The 24,924-nt window shown below is 41.9% G+C and overlaps 1 protein-coding gene across 1 annotated transcript in view; it reads left to right on the forward strand.

Annotated features, from left to right (window-relative positions):
* The first annotated feature begins 13,632 nt into the window (after positions 1-13,632).
* Positions 13,633-24,924, forward strand: part of MRPL3 (mitochondrial ribosomal protein L3) — a 46,254-nt gene continuing 34,962 nt past the window's right edge. Inside the window, exons 1-5 of the mRNA XM_082688351.1 lie at positions 13,633-13,645; positions 18,171-18,476; positions 19,489-19,673; positions 20,927-21,018; positions 23,144-23,242. Of these exons, the coding sequence (XP_082544477.1) occupies positions 18,385-18,476; positions 19,489-19,673; positions 20,927-21,018; positions 23,144-23,242 (468 nt within the window). The 5' untranslated portion in view covers positions 13,633-13,645; positions 18,171-18,384. The remainder of the gene's footprint in view (positions 13,646-18,170; positions 18,477-19,488; positions 19,674-20,926; positions 21,019-23,143; positions 23,243-24,924) is intronic.

The following is a 24,924-nucleotide window of genomic DNA, read 5'->3' on the forward strand; positions in this document are numbered from 1 at the left end:
GCCTCATGATTGATCTCACATCTATTGACGGTTTAACAGGTGAATTAAGTGGCTATGGCTGTTAATCAAAATGATGCACTGTGTCATTCTCAGTTATCTGTTGGGATCTATTACATTCATGTCAGGATTCCTTGGACCTATGAGATAGGGTGACATGGACAGAGTCCCGTTTGCTTGGCCAGAACATCTGGCAGCTTCCTTCCCTTTTCACAGCCAGACTGAAGCCCTTCTCAGAAGAACAATAGGAACAGTCACTAACAATTATTGAAGGCTTACTGGTGCTAGGTAATGTTCCAAGTGGTTCCTGTATATCATCTCATTTAATTCTCCCACCAGTTCTATGAGGTAGATGGTGTTACCAGTCTCATTTTGCTGATGAGAAAACAGACCTACAGAGGTTAGGTAACTAACCCAAGGTCACACAGCTATCACAAGACCGAGCCAGAATTTGAACACAGACACCCTGGCTCCTGAGCCCATTTCCTGATCCCAATTTCAGCTGCCCTCCAGGCACTATACCTATCTACTTGCCCTATTAAGCAGTACGTAATTGGGACATTCACGAGAATGAGGCTTAAAACATGACCTTTGCCTCCATTTCAGAAATTTCTGTCTCATCTGGTGATCTTAGCTTCTTGATGTGAGCTCTTGGCCTGTTGTGATGTAACTAACATACCCCTGGAATCAGTGGAGGAGACCCGGGATTCAACCACGTCTTCTCAACTTCCTGCCACGAAGGAGACCATGTGGATCTGATATTACAAACACAAATGCTCCCAGGAGCTGAGTGACCAATGTCAGCAACTGAGGAGGAACAGGTTTAAACAAAGGGCATCAAGAGTAGAGTGTGGTGAGGATGGAGAGAAACTGGAAAACATGTGTCCCAAAGAGGATCCAGCTCTGGGCAGGGCGGGTCGGGTCGGGGGGGGGGGGTGAGGGGGACAGTGTTCCTGCACAACCATGGACCCAATGCAACCAGCCCATCAGTTTCCCAAGAGAATTGGAGAATGTGGTATTTCACATAAAACCTCACAATTTGTAAATATGATAACTTCATTCAGGATTCAACAATTGTTTTAAATATTACAAGGGCCAAACTGTAGGAGTCATAGAAGAAACACCTCTGGGCTTAAATTGGCTTGGAGGGCAAATACGCAATCACTGACTATGCCCATGTGTGGTCTGCCCTTCACAGGGCCTCAGTAGATAACATACACTCCAAAATTCTTGGGGACCCCAAAGAGATTTTATTTCTGTGGTTTATATCTATCGATATTTGCTATTTTCAAAATATTTATTAATTCTTTTCCATAACAATAACAAACCCATGATACCCTAACATAAATACAATATTTTTATTTAAAAATCTATATTTCAAAATAAAGTAAACAACAAACAACAACAACTGTATTTCCGGGGCACCCAGGCGGCTCAGTCAGAAGAGCATGCAACTCTTGATCTCAGGGTTGTGAGTTCAATGTCACATTGTGTGTAGAGATTACAAAAAAAAATGAATGAATGAATAAATGAATAAACAAATTTTAACAACCAAAAATAGTGAGGCCAGCAACATTGTACATCTTGCTTAATAAAAGCCAGCTCCCCTTCTGCATTCACCCTGCTGTGAAATGATGTTTGGGTTGAGGCACAACAAAGAAAATTTATGGCTATGTAGTTGGTAAGGGGAAGAGTATTTTCAGGCTTCTCAGATAACAGTGCTCTTTCCACTGCACCAAATCTCAACATGCTTCGTAAAGGTTAGTTGCAATGTGGAATATGAAATCATATCAATAAACCCTTCCTGGCATTTTTAATGTTTTTACCCATGCATGACTTCTTAGCAGTGTGCATTAGTCCCTTGGGAAATATTGATCCACTCACTTATTTAGATGTTCTCAATGCTTACATAGTTTACAATACCAAAAAACTCACATGGTTTTGCTGTATTATATCTTCCTGTCTCATCAGACAGACTAAGTATTGAGAATCTGTCAAATTATAGTGGCAGATTCGGGTTTTCCAAAATTCTAATCTTTTGCTGGAAAGCTCAAATGTTTTCACTGGCAACAAATACTGTCAGTTGTTTTTGTTGAAGTGACAGATGCATTTCATTCAATTTCAAGAAAGGATCTCCCAAATGCCCACATCTGAGTAACTCTAGTTTATATCAGTCTTTTCTTTCCCCCCAGGGAAAAATGGCATTCTGTGGGGGGGGGGAAAAAAAAAAAGAAGCAGCAGGTTCAGGTCACAACACGAAGGCACACGTGCCTTTGTTTGAGGCAACCATCTTGGCTGGACCGCCATAGCTCTTTCCATATGCACACTTTGCCTTTTGTCACCCCACATAGGAAGAAGACATGGACTCAAGGGTCAAGACGCAATAAAATACTAATTTTTCTGCTCCATCAAGAACATCCTTAAATGAAATCATACATTCTTTCCTGCAAGGTGTGACAACGACAAATAAAATGGCCACTGGTCAAGTGTAGTACTATCTTCTTGATGGGAGCTAAGATTCCAACAATTTGCCTGCCAATGGTTTTGCACCATTGGTGCAAATGTCAACCCAGTGAAAAAGACATATTACATATTAGGATTATTATGAAAATCATTTTGACCTTACAGACTCCCTGGAAGGGTCTCAGGGAAACACCTCCGGGAAAGACACTTTGAGAACTGCTTGCTCTAGACCACTTGAAAAAGTGTATATTTGTTTGTTATTCCTGCATTATGGATCACCATGAATTTAGTGGCTTAAAACAACATATATAACAACATATATAACATATATTATCTCACAGTTTCTGTAGGTCAAAGTCCAGGAAGATAGCTAAGTCCTTTGCTAAGGCCTCATAAAGCTGCAATCAAGACGTCCGCAGAGTTGTATTCCTTACTGGATGCTCTGAGAGAGAATCTGTCTCCAGGTGTATTCAGGAGGTTGGGTGCCATTGTAGAACTGAGATCCCATTTCCTTACTGGCCGTCAGTTGAGGGAGGGGGAGTGGTTTTGACCCCTAGAGGCTTTCCGCATCCCTCCCACACTTTCCATATGGCCCCTCTGACTTCTGTGGCATCCCTCTGACTCCAGTCAGAGAAAGTTTTCCGCTTTTAAGCATTCATGCGATTAGACGGGACCACCCGGGTAACCCAGGATTCACTATCCTGAGACCTGTACCTTTAGTTACATCCGCTAAGCCCCTGGTGTCATGAAATAGAAAATGTTTACAGGTTCCAGGGATTAGGAGTTTGGGAGGCCATTGTGCCTGCCACAGAGAGAATGCAAGATATTTCCAGATGATTCTAAAAGGAAATGGGGTGTGTTCAAGAACTGTAAATGAGAGCTGGCCACGGGGACAGAAGGAGAATATAGACGAGGTCAAGGAGTGGTGGTTAAAATACTAGCTGATTCCAAATCTTTGCTCAGAGAGCTCATTCTAAATCTCTTTGAATACTTCCTTTTTTCGGTCTTTCCAGCTTTGGTAAATACCAGTCCTGCCCTTGGCTTGAGGATGAGGATGAGGAGTGGGTGGGGCTTGGCGGGGGTCAGACTTGAAAGAAGCATGAGGGAAAATAGATGGTGTCCATCCACTCTGCTCACAACCTAGAGCTGCCCTCTGATTCTAGAACTTTGGAATCTCATTGCACATATTAATGCTTTAGCATTTAAGACCTATACTATCTAAAGACTTCCTCATGAAGATGTTCTTCAACACTAGAAGTAGAAGAATAGAGGGGGAGAGGGAGGGACACGTGTGAAAAGAAACAGCAAACCCGTCAGCCATTTACAGTGTCATCCTCCGCTCTGCCCCACACATGAACTAGACCTTCAAATTGGTCCTAAACAATTCTACTTTCTAAGTATCTCTACACTCTGCGCCCTCCTCTTGAGTGTGGTTCAGTGGAAATACCCAGTGTTTTCAAGCCATGGTAAGTGGAGCCAAATTCAGCCCTTGCTACGAAAGAGTTGGATAATCTCTCGGGTCTCAGTTTTCCCATCTGTGAACACAGCACGCATCTGCCTTCCGCTGTCTGATCCTTGTCCACATCGGCCACCCCACCTCATACTGTGATCTGGTGACCTCTTCTCACTGCATTTCCTAAAGCGTCCCCTGCCATCCTTCACTCAGTTGATTTCTACTCAACTTTGAACTCTCAGCTCAGGTACCAGCTCCCCTCAAAAGCGCTGGGATTTGGCCAAGTATTCCTCTTGTCCCTTCCCTCCTTTCACCCCTACATACCTCCTTCAGAACCTCTCTCTCCAACTAGAACTGAGTCTCTCCCATTGAGCCCAGCTTTGTCTCACCCACCTTTGCACTCCTGGCGTCCTGTTATGGACGCTCAATTCATGACGCGAACGTGCAGGGATAAACCAGGAAAGGGGGTACATTCTGATGGGAAGCAACAAGGTGTATGGTGGAACCTCGCTGCGGTTCTCTGAGAGAGGCAGCTGCTGAGCACAAATTCGATTCCGGTGAGTCAACTTGCATTACACCTAGATCCTCAGTTTAACACAGATTTTCAAGCAAACACCATTAAGGACAACACACTTAACACACGAGAGAATGTAGCCAGTGCCTTAAGGTTTACATAATGCAGTTACATAACCGAGATGTCTTCCAGACCTCTCCAGCCTTTCATTAAAACCCCCAATAGAACAGGGTGATGGAAATGTCTTAGAGACGGTGGTGCCCCACAGAGTGAATGCATGAAGGTCCCTCAATTTTCTAGTCTAGAATGGATGATTTTCTGTTGTACGTGTTACGTTATGTGCATTTCACCTCAGTGTAAAGCAAAACAAAACAAACGTTCTAATACCCCAGCTGAGGAGATGAGCCCGCAGACCAGCCACTCACCAGGTCTGCCCTCCGGAACGTAGCCTCACTGCTCCCCTTGGACCCAGCTCCGGGTTCTTCTACTAATCACCTCCTGTGACTTGAATCTCATTAACACATTTCTGGGCTGCTGAATTTTTCTTTAAATCATATCGCACCCCCCACTCCCCACCACCCCACCACAGACACAGTTCCCGCGCTGAACCCCATGAAGTCAAGCCAAGAACACATTCCAGTTACTTCAGGGAAGCATTCCTGAACACTTGAACGGAACAAAGGAAAGTTTAATGTGAAAAAGATATACTTAAAACTGGATACCTTATCTTACTGAACTGGGGAAAATAAAAGAGTGCAATTTCCAAAAAACAAAAAACAAAAAACCAGATACCTTATTTGTGCTGAGAACTCATGGATTATAAAATGCATCATTAATTTAAAAAGTCATTGGAGGGGATGCCTGGATGGCTCAGTTGGTTAAGCGGCTACCTTTGGCTCAGGTCATGATCCCAGCGTCCTGGGATCGAGTCCCACATTGGGCTCCTTGCTCAGCAGGGAGCCTGATTCTGCCTCTGCCTCTGCCTGCCATTCTGTCTGCCTGTGCTTGCTCCCCCCCCAAATAAATAAATAAAATCTTTAAAAATAAATAAATAAATAAATAAATAAAAAAGTCATTGGAGGACAAGAAATACTTCATTAAATATTTACAGAAATTTCATATTCACCAACAATACCACGCATTTATCCCCACAATCCTATTCTCCTTTCTTCTTTGGTGTCAGAATACATCTAAGCCTTCGTCATACTGTGGCATTAAAGGTTCTTCTGCCATTTGCAGTTACTCAGAGCCCCACAAAGAAATGTTGGGATTTGTAACTCTGCTTGGGACCCTGACCTTTTTGGGTCTTCAGGGTGAGTAATCTAACTCTGAAGTTTACCCAAGAACACTGAGGTTTTGTGTGCCTTTCCTATTTGATTAAACTTACAGCGGTTTCTATTTTAAAAGCCCAGTGTGGATTCACAAAGGAGCACCAGGCCGCCATTCTACTCCTGTCTGTGTTTCTGATTCCTGGGAGCATAAGAAGATCCAAAAACTGCAGCCTTGTTGACAGAACACAAAAATACTTTTCCCCAGAAAGTAAATACAGCTTCAAGTTCTGGCCTGATGAATAATATCTCTAGTCTTACCCAAGAATTTCGGAAAGAAAAAAAATAGCTTTAGCCCTAAACTGATTTCTCATCTCTATGGAGTGCCCTTTCCCTTTATGCATAAGTGTACATATATTCATTAATTTTCACTTTTGTAAAATTGAAAGCAGAATCCAAGGTTGGCAGGCTCGCTCCAAAATGCACAGACACAATTTCCCCTGTGTTGCTCCCAACCTGAAGGCCGGGATGAGATTTCTAAGAAAGGAAGTTCTTTTGTAGATGATTAAAAGGTATGGGGTTTTTCAAAAGGAAGATCTTTTCTTCTCTCTCACGTATTGAAGGAAGTACCTCCTGCATTCATTAACAATCCAACGGTAATCCTTGGCAACAAGCCGGGATCCACTGGGATTGAAATCCTTGCATCAAGGAAAGCAATCAGCACCAAATGTCAAACCCAGGTGGACCGGAGTGTGGGATATTAAAAATACGTACACCCAGAGAGACTGGATTAGGCTGAGAAAATAATTTCATAATTGAAACTAATTCATTTAGAGTTTAATAGAAATCAAATGGATTGAAAGTGGCTAAAAATATCATTAAATAAAACCACGGCCCCGAAATTACCACCACATTCTATGTCTCCTTATTTAATATCCACAGGATCAGAACATGCTTAGCTGAGCTGCCATTCTGCAGGTCTCAGTTCATCCTAGGATGCACGTTGATCCATTCTAGCAAGGGTAATTAACAAGCTGGCCTGACCCTTCTAATGAAGGAGAATCATGCTGGTTATGAGCGAGAGCTTTGGTGTCAAGCAGAAATAGGTTTCCCAGGGAATATTAAATTGAGTTACCTTCTCTGAGGCTCAGATTCCTCCCTTGTAAATGGAAGCAATACCCTCTACCTTTTAGAGTTCTTGTGAGGACTTAAGGAGATAATATCTTTACAATGTTGGGTTCAATGGTGCAAGAAAGTGGGCTCCAAGTCATTATTTATAGCATACCAGGAAAGCTGGGTAGCCTAGAAGACAAAGGCATGATAATACTAATAATCATGATAATAATAAAGGTAGCCTAAAAAAATGCAAAACCCTGCAGCATTGAATAGTCCTCATCATAGTGACCTGCTCAGGGATAAACATGAAACCCAAGCCCAGCAAAAAAATCCAAACTCAGGACTTGCTGGAATTCTCGGCATAGGGTAACTTTGCTTTGATGTGGCTGCGCTTCAAAGATAGGAAGCTTCATGGGCAGGAAGGCATCCTCCCACCGAGTGGGAATGAGGCCAAAACAGAGGAAATTTTAAGAGGTAAAATAGCAAAAAGTATGATTCCCCACTTGGTGACATCTGTCAGCCCCTGAATCTCGCCTTGTCGCCGTAATTTTCAGCCACCAAAGCCCATAAATTTCCTTTTCATTTAGTCCATTTGAGGTGGGATTTCTGTTGCTTGCAACCAAAGATTTCTAATGTAGCTTGACTTTGGGCAGACAGGGAGGATGGCAGGGCAGCAGACAGGGGAGGCAGTGCTGCCCAGGTGTTGTTTTCTATTCCTACCAGCCACAAAGACAGCTCAGATCTTTCAACTCAGTTCTCAGTTCTTTGATGCCTTTCTGGTCGCGGAACTCTTGTAGGGAAGAGAGGTATCTAGATTAATATGATATTACTTATCAATTAATATTTTATTGTAAGTATTCTGACTTAAGGCCTTGGAGAAGAGGTTCATCTTTGATTTCCCTGTAGGATTTAGCACACAGATAGCAGACGGAATACAGGATTTGGAACAAGGAAAGTCCTTGGATATTTGCTGAATGAAATGAATATTCAACCAGCCTCTACTTCTCTTCTTACATGAGATGGAGAAGAAACAGGAGATTCAGATCATTTGTTCCTGGATTGATAAAATTATTTGAGTTGCCACTGCAGGGAAAGGACAAAAGGACAGGCAGTTTTAGCATCCGCCTCTCCTCCACTTCTGGGAGGCCCACTGGGTCCCTTCCTGCTATTCTATATCTAGCCACTTCTTACAATTGCCCTTTGACACTCATTAGATGATGAGCCACTATACTTCCATTTCAGGACGAGGAGTAAGAGTACTCAGATTTATACGCATGGAACAATGGAGAGATTACGATCCAACCTCGCTCACATTCTTAGAAGAGGGAGGGAAATGGTGATGAAGGTGTTTTCTAAATTTGCTGGAAGTTTGAGGCGGGGGAAACTGAGGGAACACTGAGGGAGAATGGCTCCTTGTCCTTGACTTTTTTCTCCTTGAGAAAAGCCATTCTGCTTTTGATTCCAAGAGAGCATCTGTCATGACCAGAAACTATTCTGCTTGAAGCCTCCCCACTGCCCAGGAGTGCCCCTTTTACACCAAGTTTAGGTGACAAAATCAACTCCCCCAGGAATCCATTTCTAATATATTCTATTTGGTTGCCTGACCAAGTCCCAAACTCCCTTTTGCAGAAGGACTTGCACACTCAAAATGACATTTTGCATTAGACACTTCCAATCTGTTGATATTTTGCTTTAAAGATCATTTTTCCCCTCTCCTGCTGGCCACAGCTTAAGCAAGGAGACATTTGACAAAAAAAAAAAAAAAAAAAAAAACTTCTTTCACTCATCCAAAACAGCAAACCAAAGGCCTGGCATCATGTAGACTGGAAAAATGGAATGGGAATTGGGAAACCCAGATTCTAAACCAGACTGAAACAGGTCCGTGGCTTTATTAGGGATGTTTACTGGATATGTGGTCTTGGACAATTTACCTAACCTCTCTGGCCACAGTGCTTTCCTCAGAGTACTCTGGGAATTAAGTGAAATAATATTTGCAAAACATTTAGGTCACACCAGACACTAATAAACGGCCTTACAATTAAGTTTGTTATAAGCATTTTCATTTCAGTAGTATTACTACTGTTACGGTACAACAGTAGTTTTGTTTCCGGAGAACACATACTCTCTCAAACAAATGACTATCCCCATCATGATCAACTCTTTTCAAGAAGCATGTTTTCCTTTAAGGCAAAGTTTGCAGACTCTTATCCGGCATTCTCCGTAGTGCTCCTGGACTGGGGATTGTGAATTCCAAGGAGATAGGAAAGGATGGAAGGAGATGGAAGGAAGAGAGAGGAGTGGGGTTGGCATGAACACCTTGTCCAGAAAGGAGCCCTGGTTCCCGAGGATGACTACGGTGTCTTTACATAATGTAACAAAATTCTTGTACATGTTACATCTCTGTAGTCTTAAGAGGCAATCTGCAGACATGGAGATAAAGGAAACTGAGGCTAAAGAATGATGCAGAGATCCCCTAACATCTTGTTAGGAATCTGGCATGATTGTGTCAAGATGAAATGGTTCATGGAGAAAATACTAATAGGAAAGTCCAAAAAAAGATGAGTTGAGATTTTTTGTGATCATTGTAATATCTAGCAGAAAGTGAATATAAATATTTTTAACAATAAAAGTACTCAGCACTTGTTTTGTTGGTATTATGTGCCAAGTACTGTGTTAATGATGCATGCATCATTTTGTTTAATCTACACTGTTGCCTGGGGAAGGGGCACTTTTTTTTTTAATCATATTTAACCAATGAAGAACCTCAGAGAAACTAAGGGATTCACATGGGTGCATGGAAATAACAGCAGTGATAAGATCTGAACCCAGACCTCCCCACTTCTAAAAAAAAGACTGCTTCCCGCTAGCCATTATGTGGATGTATCAAGTCCTCTGCTTCTCCTCTTGCCGGTAGAGGAGGAGGAGGAGGAAGGAACATGTCCATAGGAAGGACAGGGCCTTTTTCCTTCTGTTAGACATTTGGTGACTCAAGTTCAAGCCCTTTCACCCCAGCTATACACCCCACGATGTACAAAATAATGGCTCTGGTGTTGCCTGTACCCTGGTTGGTGTGGGAATTCTGGCCACTTCCAGGATTTCACATCAGATTTCCAGAGTTTTCGTTTTCTGGTTAATGAGGTATAATGCATATCCCAGAGAATTCTCCCTTTCAAAGTGTACACTTCAGTGGCCTTTGGTCTAGTCACATAGTTTTGCAACGTTCCCCACTAAAATTTCCAACTGTTTCTGGAGCTCTTATTATAAATGCAGGCTTTCTGGGAGAGCTGAAGAACTAGGTACTACCCTGCCTTTAAAGAGTTTGCAGTCTTGTCGCAAAGACTGCGGTTCTAAACTTGAGGCTTCTCACTCCTTATAATAAGGAGAATAGGACCATGTAAGAACACGTGGGCCTAGGGTCAGTGCTACGAGAGGAGAGGAATTCACAGCCGGGGCTGCCATTACAAGGCGATTGTCATGGAGGAGGCAGGCGGAAAGCAGACCTTGCAGATGAGGGAAAATCGAACAGGTGATATGAGCTGGAAGGGTGACAGAGGTAAGCGCTGTCAGCCTAAGTGGCCCCCGCGTTCAAGCCTCGCCAAGCGTAACTATTTGCCCTCCTGAGAAACTGGGTGAGACTTCAATAGGAAATAGAAAAGAGATTAGATCGAGCCCGGTGATTTCAGCCAGAGATCGCCTGGTCTATTTGAAAGTAATTTATATAATAGTGACCAGCAGCTCCTCTCAGAAACTCAGCGGTGAGGCTCATTGCTTGCAGCGGGATGTGTGCTCCCTGGAGTGAAGACAGCATTTGGCCCTGCGTTGGAAATTCCTGCTTTAAAAAGCCATTTTGTTCCATTTTGAAATAAAGTGGGAGTGAAAGCCATGCCCCGTGATGCTTCGTGGCTAATAAAACTGCAAAGGCATTTCTGCCTGGGCATAAAAGATTATTTTAAGCATCATCTCCCGGGCTCCTCGGTTACTAAGGGAATCCTGTCTCAGCTCAGCCGCGCAGACAGCCGAGTTGCCATGACGACCCTGCCAGGCCTGGTTGGAGTCTAAATACCATGGATAGAGGAATCACTGTCCCTTCCCGACTCTGGAGCCCAGTCTGGCCTTGCCCTCCCTTCCCCTCGCAGTTTGCCGCTCCTCCTCTTGGAGGCACCTCGCTGTCCAGTCCTTGCCACCAGGGGGCACAGGCACAGCTACAAGGGCCCTCAGGGTCCGTGGCCCAACCTGTTCCATGGTCAGTCTCCCCTCCTGCTCCAAAGTGTGTTCTTCACGTGCATTGTACTCAAATCCTCTTGGGCACTTACTGTCCTACAATCCTGGCCTTTGTCTCTCAGAGGATGTACTAGGCACTTACCTGAAAGCCGTTCTAGGGAACAGAGGAAAATCTGGAATAAGTCTTATTTTCTCTCCTGTACCCAAGCCAGACATACTATGGAACTTTTTTACAGGGTAGATCGATCATAGTAAATGCATCAGCCGTGGTCAATTCCTGCAACTACCTAGATGCCTCCCTTTCTTGTATGCGGAAATACACACAGTGTTTGTGGCAGTGACCAGCTGTCTAAAGGCTGTCACAGTGTCTCCCATCCCACCTGCTCTTCTTACAAGGCAATTGTGCAGTGCTCACACTGAGGGGTGGGTGTATGTACTCTCCCCCTGAGTCTGAGCCAACTTGTATCTGAAGTGAAGTCATACCACATCCTTTATGAAGATAGGTCATAAAAGGTGGCACAACTTACATCTGCCTGTCTCAAGATGCTTGCTCTTGGAACCCAGCCACCATGCTGTGAGGAAGCCCAAGCAGTCCCATGGAAAGACCATATAGAGATGTTCTGGAGAACCATCTAGTTGAGGTCCTGACTGAGAGCAGCGTCGAGCACCAGACGTGGAATGAATGAGCCTTCAAATAATTTCAGTCCCTCAACTGACATCACCTCCAGTCTTTGAGTCATCCCAGCTGAGCTCCCAAACACTGGGGAGCAGAAACAAGCCATTCCCTCTGTGCCCTTTCTGAATTCCTAACCAACAGAAGCCACACTAATAAAAAACTGGTGGTTGTTCTATGCCAAAAACTTTGAGCTGGTCTTTTACTCAGCCATAGTAGCTGGAACCATGCCCCCCCCTTTACTTGGAAGGTCCTTTCCCTATTCTGTCCCTGAGCGCTCTTATTCTCCCCTCAAGGAGTAATTCAGACATTAGCTCCCTTATGAGTATCCTACCCGGGGAACTCTGTCCATATACCTTTATAGTATATGGTCCATAGGGTCCCATCAGGCACTTCAGGTCCCATCAGGCACTTACCATTTTGGCTCCTGCCCTCCTCTGCCTTGTCTGCTGCACTGTCATCTCCTCAAGGACTGAGCTTATTCTGTCTTGCTTGTTTGAATTAGAAGCTAAAGAGTAGAGTGACCAGAGATTTTGGAGTCAAAAAGAACTAAGTTTTTAATTCCAGCTGGACTACGTACTAACTAATTGGGCAAGTTACCTACTCTCGGAGTAGTCTCATATGCAATCACCTATGTAAAATGGTAACCGCATCTATCATATTTGTCAGGATCAATCTTGATGGTATCTGTTCCGAGCCCAGTGTTTGGCATGTAAAATGCTCCCTAAACAGCACGTATTATCATTACTATTTTATTACTCGCTGCATTAAGCGCAGGGTGATTCAAATTGAATTTGACCATTCAACCAATATTTGCTGAGCACCTACTATGAGCCAAGCACTATACATTTCATAGTTGAAATTCAATAAGTATTTCTAACATATATATGTACAAAATAATGTAATTGGCAATGGATACAGGGCTTTTTACCAAGAATTCTCTTTCTCAGACTCAAAAGTAAGCTTGAAAATACAACAGGGATTTTTATCTTTTTGTCACATCTCAAAGTAGTCCAAAATCAAGGTCTGTTTATTCCATGAATTACCAGCATTTAGGACTTTGGGCTTAAAAGTTTATATTTGTTTTCTATTGCTGCCATAAAAAATTACCACAAGCATAGTGGCATAAAATAACACAAATTTATCATCTTACGGTTTTAGAAGTCAGAAGTTCAACACAAGTAGTTACTGAGCTAACTTGAAGGTGTTGGCAAGACTGCATTCATTTGTGGATGGGAACACCCACTCCTTGCCTTTTCTATCTTCTAGAGGCCACTCACATTCCTTGCCTTGTGGACTCCTTTCTCCACCTTCCAAACCAGCAGAAGCAGGCTGTAGTCTTTCCAAATTACATCTCTTACATTATTTTATTCTTGCAGCCAGGAAGGCTCCCAAAATTGAAATTGACTCATGTGATTAAATTTAGGACCCACCTAGATAACCCAGGATTATTTCTACATCTTGAGGCCCTTAACCCTAATCACATCTACAACATCCTATTTGCCATGTAACAGAACACATTCGCAGGTTCCAGGGATTCAGATGTGGATAACTTGGGACCATCATTCTGTCTCCTACAAAGAATTTCACTTAAAAAGCCTGGAAGGAGCCTCAGCAGAACAAACCCTGCTCCTCTACCACCTCACAGAGGAAGAAACAGAGAGGGAAGTGACTTAGGGTCACACTGCTAGTTCAATTTAGAGCTGAGGTTGGATCCCAAGTCTCAGCATTCTTTCTGCTACTCAGACTTGGTCTGCTCACCAGCAGCTATGTGACCTTGAGCTTGTTAGAAATGCAGACTCTCAGGTCCCATCTCAAACCCATGAAATCAGTGTCTGCATTTTATCAAGATCCCTGGTAATTTTTAAGTACCTTTAGGTTTGAAAAGCACTGATCTAGAACATCACAGAGCCTCCTGTTTCTTTCCTGACAAGAAAGTTGTACTCGATCAATGGGTAAGTATCTCAAGCAGTGGGGCCTCATCGCTTCCTCCTGAGCCCAACTGATTTTGATCCAGGCTGATCAAATCTCTGAAGATGCAGACTGAACATGAGCATCCCCAGTCCTTGTTTGTCTGGGGCAACCTCTGAATTCCAAGTTCAATACAGTATTCCAATATCATGCTGTACAGCCTTTTCCTCTTGGGAAACAGGCAGTACAACAGAGCAGTTAGACCCTTGGACTCTGGGGTCATGTTGCCTGGACTCAACTTCTAAAACTCCTACTGACTTAACAAAGTTAAGCTCTGTGATCTGGGGTGAGCTGCTGGTTTTTTCTCTGCCTCAATTTCCACACCTGCAAATGAAGATGAGTACCTATATGATAGGTGAGTAGGGACTTAACATATGTAAACCATTTAGAACAGTGCTTGCCACTCGGCAAGAGTGGTGTGTTAGCTCTTTCTCATTCTTCTGGGACCCCTTCCAAGAATAATAGAAATCCCAAATGAACTCAGTCTCTAGGAATTTCTCAAGATTCTGTATCTTCTGGGCTCAGAGGAGACACCCTGGCCATGATTCCAGGTGACAAGAACACTCACTGGTCTAGAACCGCACTCTAGCCATCAGAACCACACTGGCATCAGGAGAAAGACCAGGAAAAAGGACCTTCCTTTGGTTTAAAGCATTTGGTCCCCAGGCATGTGACGCTGCACTGTCTATAGCTAACACTTCTGTTCAGTCACCAAAGAATTTTAAAGTAACATAGATGGATTTAATTACATTAAGTTTCAGAACCATTCTGAATACAGCAGAGGCAGGAAGGATGCTGAGAAACTTCAAATTCACATCACTACATAGCCATACTCCTCCTCTTTTTCCTCCTTCCCCTCCTCTTCTCTTCTCCTACTCATACTCTTACTCCTTCTCTGGCTTCTTCTTCTTTTTTCTTTTTGGACTTTACAGTATGGTCATCTCTTGGATCCCTAAAATCTCTGGGCTGACTTAAGAATTTATAAATAAAAATTGTGTTTTCAAAAGCATTATATCAAAGTTGAAAATTGTAACTTGGCATTACTGAAGGACACTGAAACAGAATTCATCATCATCTTACTGAATGAGCATCTGTGGATTTTGCAATATGGCCTTTTAAGTTTTCTGTTCAGCTAGCAATGGAATCTCAAAGTTCAAAGCTTCATTTTACCTATTCCTCCATCCAATGCTCAGATTACCTTCATGACATCTCTCTTGATTTTAGAACATGCTAAATTCTCACAACTTATAGAAAAATAGAAGAAAGCCAAGGGTAATATAATGGAAAGTCTAAACCCACCTCAAAAAGATTTTTAATTTCAAATACAAGGCATGTTTGTGAACTAAGAGACAGCATAAATGAATATAAAATGTAAATTAGCCAACAATGAATAATTAGTTAGTCTGCAATAAGCCAACCATACAAGATATATCACTAACATTATAAGAACTAACTAAAGAGCTTAAAGGCAGAAACATGTAGAAAAGATAATCTGTGATGATTCTCTTTTGTTAGATGTGGTTTTAGAAATTCAGAAGTGAAGGGTGCCTGGGTGGCTCAGTAGGTTGGTTAAAGCTTCTGCTTTCAGCTCAGGTCATGATCTCAGGGTCCTGGGATCGGGCCCCACCTCGGGCTCTCTCCTCAGCAGGGATCCTGGTTCCCTCTCTCTGCCTGTCTCTCTGCCTACTTGTGATCTCTCTCTCTGACAAATAAATAAATAAAATCTTAAAAAAAAAAAAGAAATTCAGAAGCGAATCTACTCGTAATGTTTTACTTAAAAAGGGGAACACTTGTTAAATCAGCTTTTTGAATTTTAATTGTAGTACTAAAAAGAGATTGTGAAGGTTATCTTTGTTCCAACAAGGAACTGAACCCCCAGAGAGGCAAAGTGAAGTCCGAGAGGGGGCAGTATCTGAAGGACGGCATCAGAAAGTGTAAGACTCTTGAACATAGTGCTTGAGTGCCCTAAAGGAGTCCGGGCTGATTTCTTTGAGAACTGGACCTGGTCATTGTCGATTAGCAGCTTACCACCATGACAGAATCAAACATGATGCCATCTCCAGGCCCAGCCAGCAATCAGGCCATGAGTAACAGGGGACAAATCACTTTTTCCTTAGATTCAGTGAAGTAGTGGTGCCTGCTAAGTGTTTCATTGACTCAAGGTCTCTACTATGGACCTGGGGACACTTGGCACCAGGGGCAAAGGCTAGACTGAATGGCTGACTCCTCAATCCTCAGACCACTGTGTATGCTATGTTTACTCACTAACTTTCCCTTATAGCCCTAGAGAGTTTCTAATGCAATATTTTCCACAGAGAGCCAAATAAAATTGTTCAGAGCACAAGCATTGTGCTCATACTCCTGAGATTTAAATCTTGGCTCTACCACTTACTGAGTGACCTTATTTAAGTTATGTAATCTCTCTGAGGTTTTTTTTTTTTCTTGACTGTAAAATGGAGATAATTATAGTATTAACATATAGGGCTGTTAGAAAGATTAAGTGGGAAAATAAACTGAAAGAGTGAAAATGAATTCTGTTAGTAATCAAACTACAGTGTTTATAATGGAACATCAACACAAAATTTCTAACAGACCATACCCGAGGCCACACCACTGTTACAAACTGACTAACAGTTCCATCTTCTGAATTCTGCCTTCATACCAACATCATCCTGGGTCTCACTTTGTTTTTTTTTGCCCCCAGGACAAAATTTTCGAGATGCCCAATTGCCGAACTGTCCTTGCTTCTTGATAGCATTCCAAAATAAGTCCCAGCTTCCCTGGTGCCAACTTAAAATCACCTGGTTTAAGTCCCTCCCAACTCATCAAGACAGCATCTTGTGTATGCTTTCTCTTGTTGTCACAAGCTAATTAAACTTAACCTTGTATGAGATTAGGTGTGCTCCCAGTGGTCTTTGATGGATTTCCACAACACTGAGCAGTACCATGTACACAAGAAATGCTAGCTATTGGCAGTGATAGGAAAGTCTTTTTTCTTCCAGCATTTTCCATGTAGTACACCTCAGGGTATGCTTATTCAATGAAGAGTCTTTCTTTTTTTTTTTTAATTAACACATAATGTATTATCTGTTTCAGAGGTACAGGTCTGTGAATCATCAGTCTTACACAGTTCACAGCATTCACCATAGCACACACCCTCCCAATGTCCATCACCCAGCCACCCCATCCCTCCCACCCCTCCCCTGCAGCAAGCCTCAGTTTGTTTCTTGAGATTAAGAGTCTCTTATGGTTTGTCTCCCTCCCTGGTCCCACCTTGTTTCATTTTTCCCTCCCTTCACCCCATGACCCTCTGCTCTGCCTCTCAGATTCCTCATATCAGAGAGATCATATGATAATTGTTTATGTAACTGGGACGCCAGGTAGCCGGTCTAGAATTAGAAGATGTAATTTTTCCTCCAATGCCCAAAATATTATTTGGAAGTGTCCGAGGTAACCACAATAGCAACAGGTTGAATGGAAGAGCAAACAAAGCAAAGATTTCCAGCCTACCGAATTCCAAATAATAACCAAGAATTTACCATTGCCTGGAGATTTTAAGTCAGGCTAGCCAGATCACTAATAAAAAAAGACTGTTGAAATAGCTAAATTCTTGAATTCTTATTTCCAAATTTCTGTAAACACCCATTTAACAAATAAGGAAATGGATCTTTGGAGAAGTAGAATGATGGTCCAAGGCACACACATGCTGATTAGTCTGGGTCTGGAACACAGGAAAAGGGTTTACTTGTAAAGAATGTATATTAGCTCCTTACTGCTGCATTGCAACTCACTCTAAAACTTAGTCAAAATAAGAATCATCATTTAGTCTCTTTGGCAATTTCTTCTGGTCAGGAACCTGTGAACTCCTCAGCTGGGCAATTCAGGATCAAGGTCTTCCATGAGATGCGGTCATCTAAAGGGTTGCCTGGGACCGGAGAATCTACTTCTAGGTGGCTCACTTCTGGCTGGTAAGGAGTCTCTCTACACGGCTGTTCAAATGCCTGCAGGACATGACCACTGTCTTTCCTCATAAGGAGGAATCCAAGAGACCAAGACAGAAGTAGCAATGCTCTCTATGATCCAGCCCTGCAAGCCACACATCATCACCTTGGCCATATTCTATAGTTCATAGATGCCCGTCCGGTTTCAGTACCAGCTCTGACCACCTGCCAGATGTATTACTTTGGGCCAGCACCAAAATTCCGAGTCTCTGTTCCCTCGTTTATAATATAAAAATAACAATTTCCTTTTGGGGTTGTTTTCAACATAAACCAGTATAACAATATCAAAGTTTGCTTAGTACAATGAGCTGCTTCACAATGCACATTACTTAGAAGTGATTTCGCTTTCTCAAGGAGCCTGTCTCTAGTTCGCCTCATTCTTGCCAAGTTTTAACTCCAAACATCCCTTTTTTCCAACCCGCGGAGAGTCACTCCCTGCCCGTCCTACCCTAACCGGGATCCCAAGTTGGACTATCCAAAGGCGGAACTCTAGTTCCAGGGACGGCTCTGGTGCCCGGAAGGCATTGGGACACGGACCGGAAGTGGGTTCGCAACTCTTTTCCGATCACCGAGGGCAACGGCAGGCGCCCGGCGGGACGTTCCCGGGAGGCTTGTGGCCGGGCTCGCGGCTGCAGCGTGGAACTCCTTGAAAGCAGAGCCGCGGGGAGCCGGGAAGAGGAACGGGGCAAGCCCTCCCCGGCCACTCCATGCCTGGTTGGAGGCTGCTGGCTCAGGCCAGCGGCCAGGTGCTGGGCTGCAGCGCGGGCGGCCTGGGTGCTGCCCGGGCCTCGGCAAACAGGTGGGTGGGCTAGAGACGGGGTGTGGGGTTTAGTCCCTGCAAAGCACAGACCTGGAGCAGTGCCCTGGCCGGGTGCGCAGGGGTCTGCCCTGGGTGGGGGAGGGAGGGGCTCTACCAGACCGCAGGCACAGAGGAGTGAGGAGCGTTACTCCAAGGAAGTGTGCATTAAAGGAGTGAATGGGGGGATTTGTTTTTGTTTGTTTTTAATGTTTATGAGCCAGCGACTAGTGGAGACTATTACCAACAGCAATAATATTATCTACCAATTACTGGGCGTTTTCTGTGTACTGAATGCTTTGTTCGGTATATTAGGCGCCTTAGCTTGTAGCCTCCCGAGATAGAATTGCTATTGTTACTCGTTTCACAGACACTGTCATTATTCCGTACTCTCAGGATTGCGGTTTGCAGATAAAACGGAAGCTTGGGGAAGTAACTTACCCAAGGTCACTCAACTAATTAGTGTAAAACTGGGACTCTAACCTGGAGTTGGAGTCTAGCACTTGACAAGGAAAGGTAGATCGGTGACAGAAAGCCTTACTTCTTTTCTGAGCCTCCGTGCAAGAATTACACACCTCCTTCCCGATACAAGGCCTTCCTTGGTGTGTTCACGTGCTCAGAGATCATGCCTTTAATGGATCTTCTGAGCCTAGGCCTGCCCTTGCTGGAAGGAGGTGAGCTTATCAGAGATCAGCGTCCCACAGTCTGCCACCTTCATTGGATGTAAACTATTAAAGTATACATACAGATGGGTCAGTGGCTTCTCCAATTTCTGTTAGAAATTGGTTTATACCAGAGGAGATGAAGACCTTTTACTCTAGGGTAATCATTAATAGTTAAAGTGTAAGTCCCATTACTATCATAATGAATGTCAGGGGAAAAAAAAAACTTGCACAGATTCCAGATCCTTTCCTAAGGCCCAGACTACTTTTACAACTCATATGGCTTCCTTTCCCCATATTAAATGGGGGAACTTTTTATATTTTGATTTATTTTCTAATTTTTATTTTTACAGAACGGACATCTGGCTTTTGGCTAGAAGTCTCCATGGCAAGAGTGGTACTTGGTGGGATGAGCATCTCTCTGAAGAAAATGTCCCGTTTGTTAAGCAGTTGGTATCTGATGAAAATAAAGCCCAGTTAGCAAGTAAACTGTGCCCTTTGAAAGATGAACCATGGCCCCTACATCCCTGGGAACCAGGTAGTTATTTTATTTTTGATGGTTTCTCATTTCCTAGTTAACTGTGTGGCTGGAGCATTCAAAATCGTGGTGACTGCTGGATGAATTTATCATCTCTTGAATTTACTTTTCGTGTCTTAAGTGTGTCTGTTTCATTGTGGTTTGGTTTGCAAGGTTATTTCTAGCATGCTGGTCTACTATTAGTAAAATGTCTGATGGTAATCAAGACTTCCTGAAGAAGCTGTTTTGTAGGTGAAAGGAAAATTGTTCTGCATATGTTTTCTTATTTCCTTCAGATAAATATATGTGTGTGTGTGTGTGTGTGTGTATATATAAAATAAATAGGGAAGAAAATCTGGAGGAGTAAGATCTAAACTACACTGGGTCATGCAGATGTTTTCAGTTGGAGTGTTCTAGCACTCTAGGTTTGCCAAGCATAACCCTAGAATCAGCTTCTTTTGCATAGTAGAGTCCTAACCCCATCTGTAGCTATACCAAGAATAAGACCTGTCCTGTTGAGAGTGTGGTCTTTGGTTGGGGTTTATTGTGACAGTTGAATTATGTAGTGATCAGAAGTTCTAGGGACGCCTGGGTGGCTCAGTTGGTTGAGCATCTGCCTTCAGCTCAGGTCATGATCCCTGGGTCCTGGAAACTAGTGCTGTATCAAGCTCCTTGCTCTGCAGGGAGCCTGCTTCTCGCCCTGCCTGCCATCCCCCTGCTTGTGCATGCATGCTCTCTCTCACACACACACACAAATAAATAAAATCTTTAAAAAATTCTTAGTGGACCAACTTTACTGACTTAGGCAAGAAATCTAAGTGGCATGGTGGAGGCTGACCTATTTTAGCAACTTGACCACTTGTGTCATCCTTTAACACCAGCTAAGTTCTTAGAATTTGAATAGATGTTTTCTAGTTAATGGGGTTAGATATGAATTGATACTAGAAAAGCAAAGTGTAATGATGGATTTATCATGTCCTCTATGAATACCATTGTTTTTAAAATCAGACTCTCAGTTTACCTATTTTCCTTATTTAGCACAGTTCTCATATATTTATTCATTATACAGAGATTTATTAAGTAACAGTTTGCTACCCAGCCATGGTTGAAATCTCTTACATTTCTAAGAACAGTAGTGTTTTACTCTTTGAATATGTTAGCATGTTTCTTAACTGATGCTTGTATTGACATCACAGTGTAGGAGATACTATTTACTTCATGTTAGTCAATGTTGAAAAAGTTTGTAATAACACTGATTTGCTTTTAATTACCAGGTTCCTCTAGAGTAGGCCTTATTGCACTGAAGCTGGGTATGATGCCTTTATGGACCAAAGATGGTCAAAAGCATGTGGTTACATTACTTCAGGTGAGAAAGAAAGAGGGATGTAACAGATCTGTATGTGTGCCAAAATCTATTTGTGCAAACCTGAAAGAACAGTATTTGTATCCTGAAACATGTGACTGGGTGATAAAGAATGGGCTAATGTCAGGCATAAATATAATTAAAGAACTTTACTTCTGTTTCAGTGAATGTTTCACTCTTGCTTGAGTGGTGGTTTTCTCGATGCTGTCATAAGGTTAACTACGAGCATGAATAATAAAAAAAAAATGTTTGTAACCTAGCTTCTCACAGGTGTGCCGGTTGAATTCATAATTGGAAAGTCTCAGTCCCATCTTGTTTTCATTCTTTCAACTGGAAATTAAAATTTTGATCTCTTTGCTAACTTAGAATGTAACATTCTTGTCTGGAGAGGCAGTGTTTTGTTCTCTGAGATAAAACAAACTCTAATGGTTAATAATGTGGTCCCTGAGACCAGAATATCTGACTTTATTTTTTTTATTTTTTTACTTTTTTAAACTTTATTTATTTATTTGACAGAGAAATCACAAGTAGGCAGAGAGGCAGGCTCCCTGCCGAGCAGAGAGACTGATGTGGGGCTTGATCCCAGGACCCTGAGATCATGACCTGAGCCGAAGGCAGAGGCACTCAGGTGCCCGAATATCTGACTTTAGATCTTGTTTCTGCCACTTTCTGGCTAGGTTCCTTGGAACATTCTGCCTCCTCTGCAAAAGATATAATTGTATTTGGTAAAAGAAATAGTTATTACCTATACCTAAACCTCAAAGGTTTTTGTGAGGGTTGCACAAGGAAATAAATATCAAGCTCTTAAAACAGTGTTAAATGTCCAGTTTACATTGGCTGCTGTTGTCTTTATGATTATTATTAGAGAAATTACTGATAGTGTTAGGAGGCCATCATTCCCCAAATCAGTTTGGACACCTGAGTTCATCTTTGGGGTCTCGTCTTAGACAAGTGATTAGACAGATGTTGGTGATTAAAATGAGAGCTCATGCACAGAGGCCCAGAGGCCTACAAGTCTTAGGATGGTTTTATTGACTCTGACTGATCAAAGAGAAGATTATAAGTTCCTAAAACTCTAGGGAACTTAGGGAGCTTTCAGGAAAGACTGGTGGAATTGTACATTGGTACAACCACTTCAGAAAACAGCATAATTATGTGGTTAAAGTTGAGACAGGTGAATCTTGTAGTATAGCAGTTCCAATCCTGAATGTTAGTAGAAAACTTGAACTGTATTACTTTACAACGATGTTCACAGCAGTGTTGTTCTTAGTACTCCAAAACTGGAAATAACCCAAATGTCCAGTAGCAGAATGGAAGATTAAGTCATGGTATTCATGTAACAGAATGCAGGATAGCAATGAAAAGGAACAGAAGAGAGTTACACACAGCATTGTGGATGAAACTTAGTAATATAAACAAGTGAAAGAAGTAAGACAGAAAAGTACAACCTGATTCTGTTTTTACAAAGTCTAAGGCAGGCAACAATAAACTACATGCTTTCAAAGGTAGCAACTGTAAGGAAAAGTAAGTAAATGATTACCATGTATCAAGAATAGTATTTATTTACAGGGTAGTGCTTCTTAAACTTTTTAGTGAGCCTTGATCACCTAAAAGGGTTATAAAAGAAGGATATTCTGATTCAGTTGGTCTGTGCTGGGGCATGAGGACCAGCATTTTCACCAGGTTCCTAGGTGATGTTGATGATGCTTGTTTGAGGACCACACTTTTGAGAACCACTGCTCTAGGGGTTTAAAAAAAAAAAAAAAAAGGTGGGGTGGGAGATTACTAGGAAGAGACACACAGAGGCTTTGTAGATTCTACTACTCGACAAGGGTGGCGGTAAATCGTATTTTCTTCATAAATACTCATTCTGTTGTGTAGAATGTTTATGTTATGTTTTAGGCACTCTTCTGTATGTGTTGTCTGTGTGCTCTGTACTTGATTTTTTTTTTTTTCTAAAGTTATTTCTGTATTTTAAGATTGTGGTTGGTGTTAGAGGAATGATGGATAAATTAACTTTAGGGAATCCCTAATTGTTCTATGGCTTTTAGTGAGGCTGGTATGATATGCTAAAATGTATCTTAGCACATACTTAGTTTTGTTTTGTTTTTTATATTTGTTTCCTTAGGTACAAGACTGTCACGTTCTAAAATACACACCAAAGGAAAACCATAATGGAAAACGGGCAGCCCTAACTGTAGGAGGAAAAACTGTATCACGTTTCCATGTAAGGATATGTTTTCATTCTTTAGAAGAGTACATTTCATTAATTTCAGATCTGAATTCTTTAAGTTTTGAGGCAATTCCATAGTCAAATTTGTGTTTATCCATGTAGTAAATTGTGGGTTTGAGGGAAGACAGGCTAGTGAAGCCATTGAGCCCAGGATTCTGAGAGAATTTGAGTTTGTTCCAGTATCTCTCCTCAGTATTTGAAACAAGTAACTTTACCCTCTGAGCTGAAGTATATGCCCATCTATTCAATGGAGATAAAAATACTACTTACTTATGAGGTTTGTTAACAGGATTCATGAGATTTCTCATATGTTCTTAGCATGTCACAGATACTCAATAGATAGTAGCTGTTTTGTCATTTCTGTTTAATTTCTCATTTTTTTCTAAGTTGTCTGAATACCTGACACCAGCAACATGTGGGGACTAATTTGTGTATACTAGAAGGAACATTTTTTGTGCATTTTTTAATCTGACATTGTCACCATCAATGTGAGAATACAGTACAATATATCATATAATCAAGAAGTTGTTTTTATTTTCACTGCTGTGTATATTTCTCTAAGTATCTTTCATCATCAAAATTTGTAATTTTCTTAAAACACACATGTAAAACTAAAAGGTAGAGTCTGTTAAGATTTCACATAAACTGAAAACCCCACAACTTTATACCAATTCAAATACTTTCGCAAACACTGTATTTCGTAAGAAGATGCAAAGTACAGTCCTTTCTTGTTGCATCCATGAGAACGAATAAATTATATTCATCATGTTAACAAGAACTTCAACAGCACTGGCATCACATACAAACAGCATTGTTTTGAGTCTGTAAGCCTCCAGAACCATCCCATCATGTATACTCCCTAGGCACGATTCTCTGCAATGTGAGGAGAACTGATAACATTTCCTATGTGGGTAGAAATGGTGATGTGACAGTCCTAAGATCTGAAAAAAATTTTTAAGTCCCTAGAGCACAGGAAGCACTCAGTTTAGACCCTCCTTAGAAGGAACTTTCAATACTTGGGATAGAGCTATATTAAAACCTACATCAGGTTTTTAGAAATAAAGCATTTTTCCCCCAAGTAGAATACTATTAGAATGCTAAATATATAACTTATATTTGAGAAGTCTGTGCAGTTAGTATCCTCTGTTGAATGACTAAAAGCAGAGAATTTCTAGAAATGGTGATGGTTTTCACTAGTAAGTAATGAAACATCCTTAAGTTTACTAAAACATTGTGCTTATACCTAAGATAAACATTTTTTCCACTGTAAATTGTTTATGAAATGAACATGTATGGTAAATAGGAAAACTAGCAAGTATTGGACAACCAAACTCCTATTTGGTTATCATAGTTAACTTTGTTGAGCACATATTACATGTGGATACATAACCATTAAGCCTGTTACTGAGGCTAAAGAGGTTAAGGAACTCCTTCAGGGCCACCCATTGGTAAAAGATAGGGTGACAGTCAGACTTCAGATCTTACTTTCTTAATTGTATCTTAACATTCACCCTCTGGGTGCTCATAGGCTAATGGGAAAGATGAGCAAATAAATCCGCCATCCCTGTATAGGATTACACATGCAGGAAGCATGGAATAGGGGGACGACCAGTTCTGCTTGGGAAAATCCCAGAAGGTTTCACAGAGTGGAAACCAGAAAAGAAAAAGCATGTCAG

Source organism: Mustela nivalis (assembly GCF_964662115.1).
Source record: "Mustela nivalis genome assembly, chromosome: 1".
Taxonomy (NCBI): Eukaryota; Metazoa; Chordata; class Mammalia; order Carnivora; family Mustelidae; genus Mustela; species Mustela nivalis.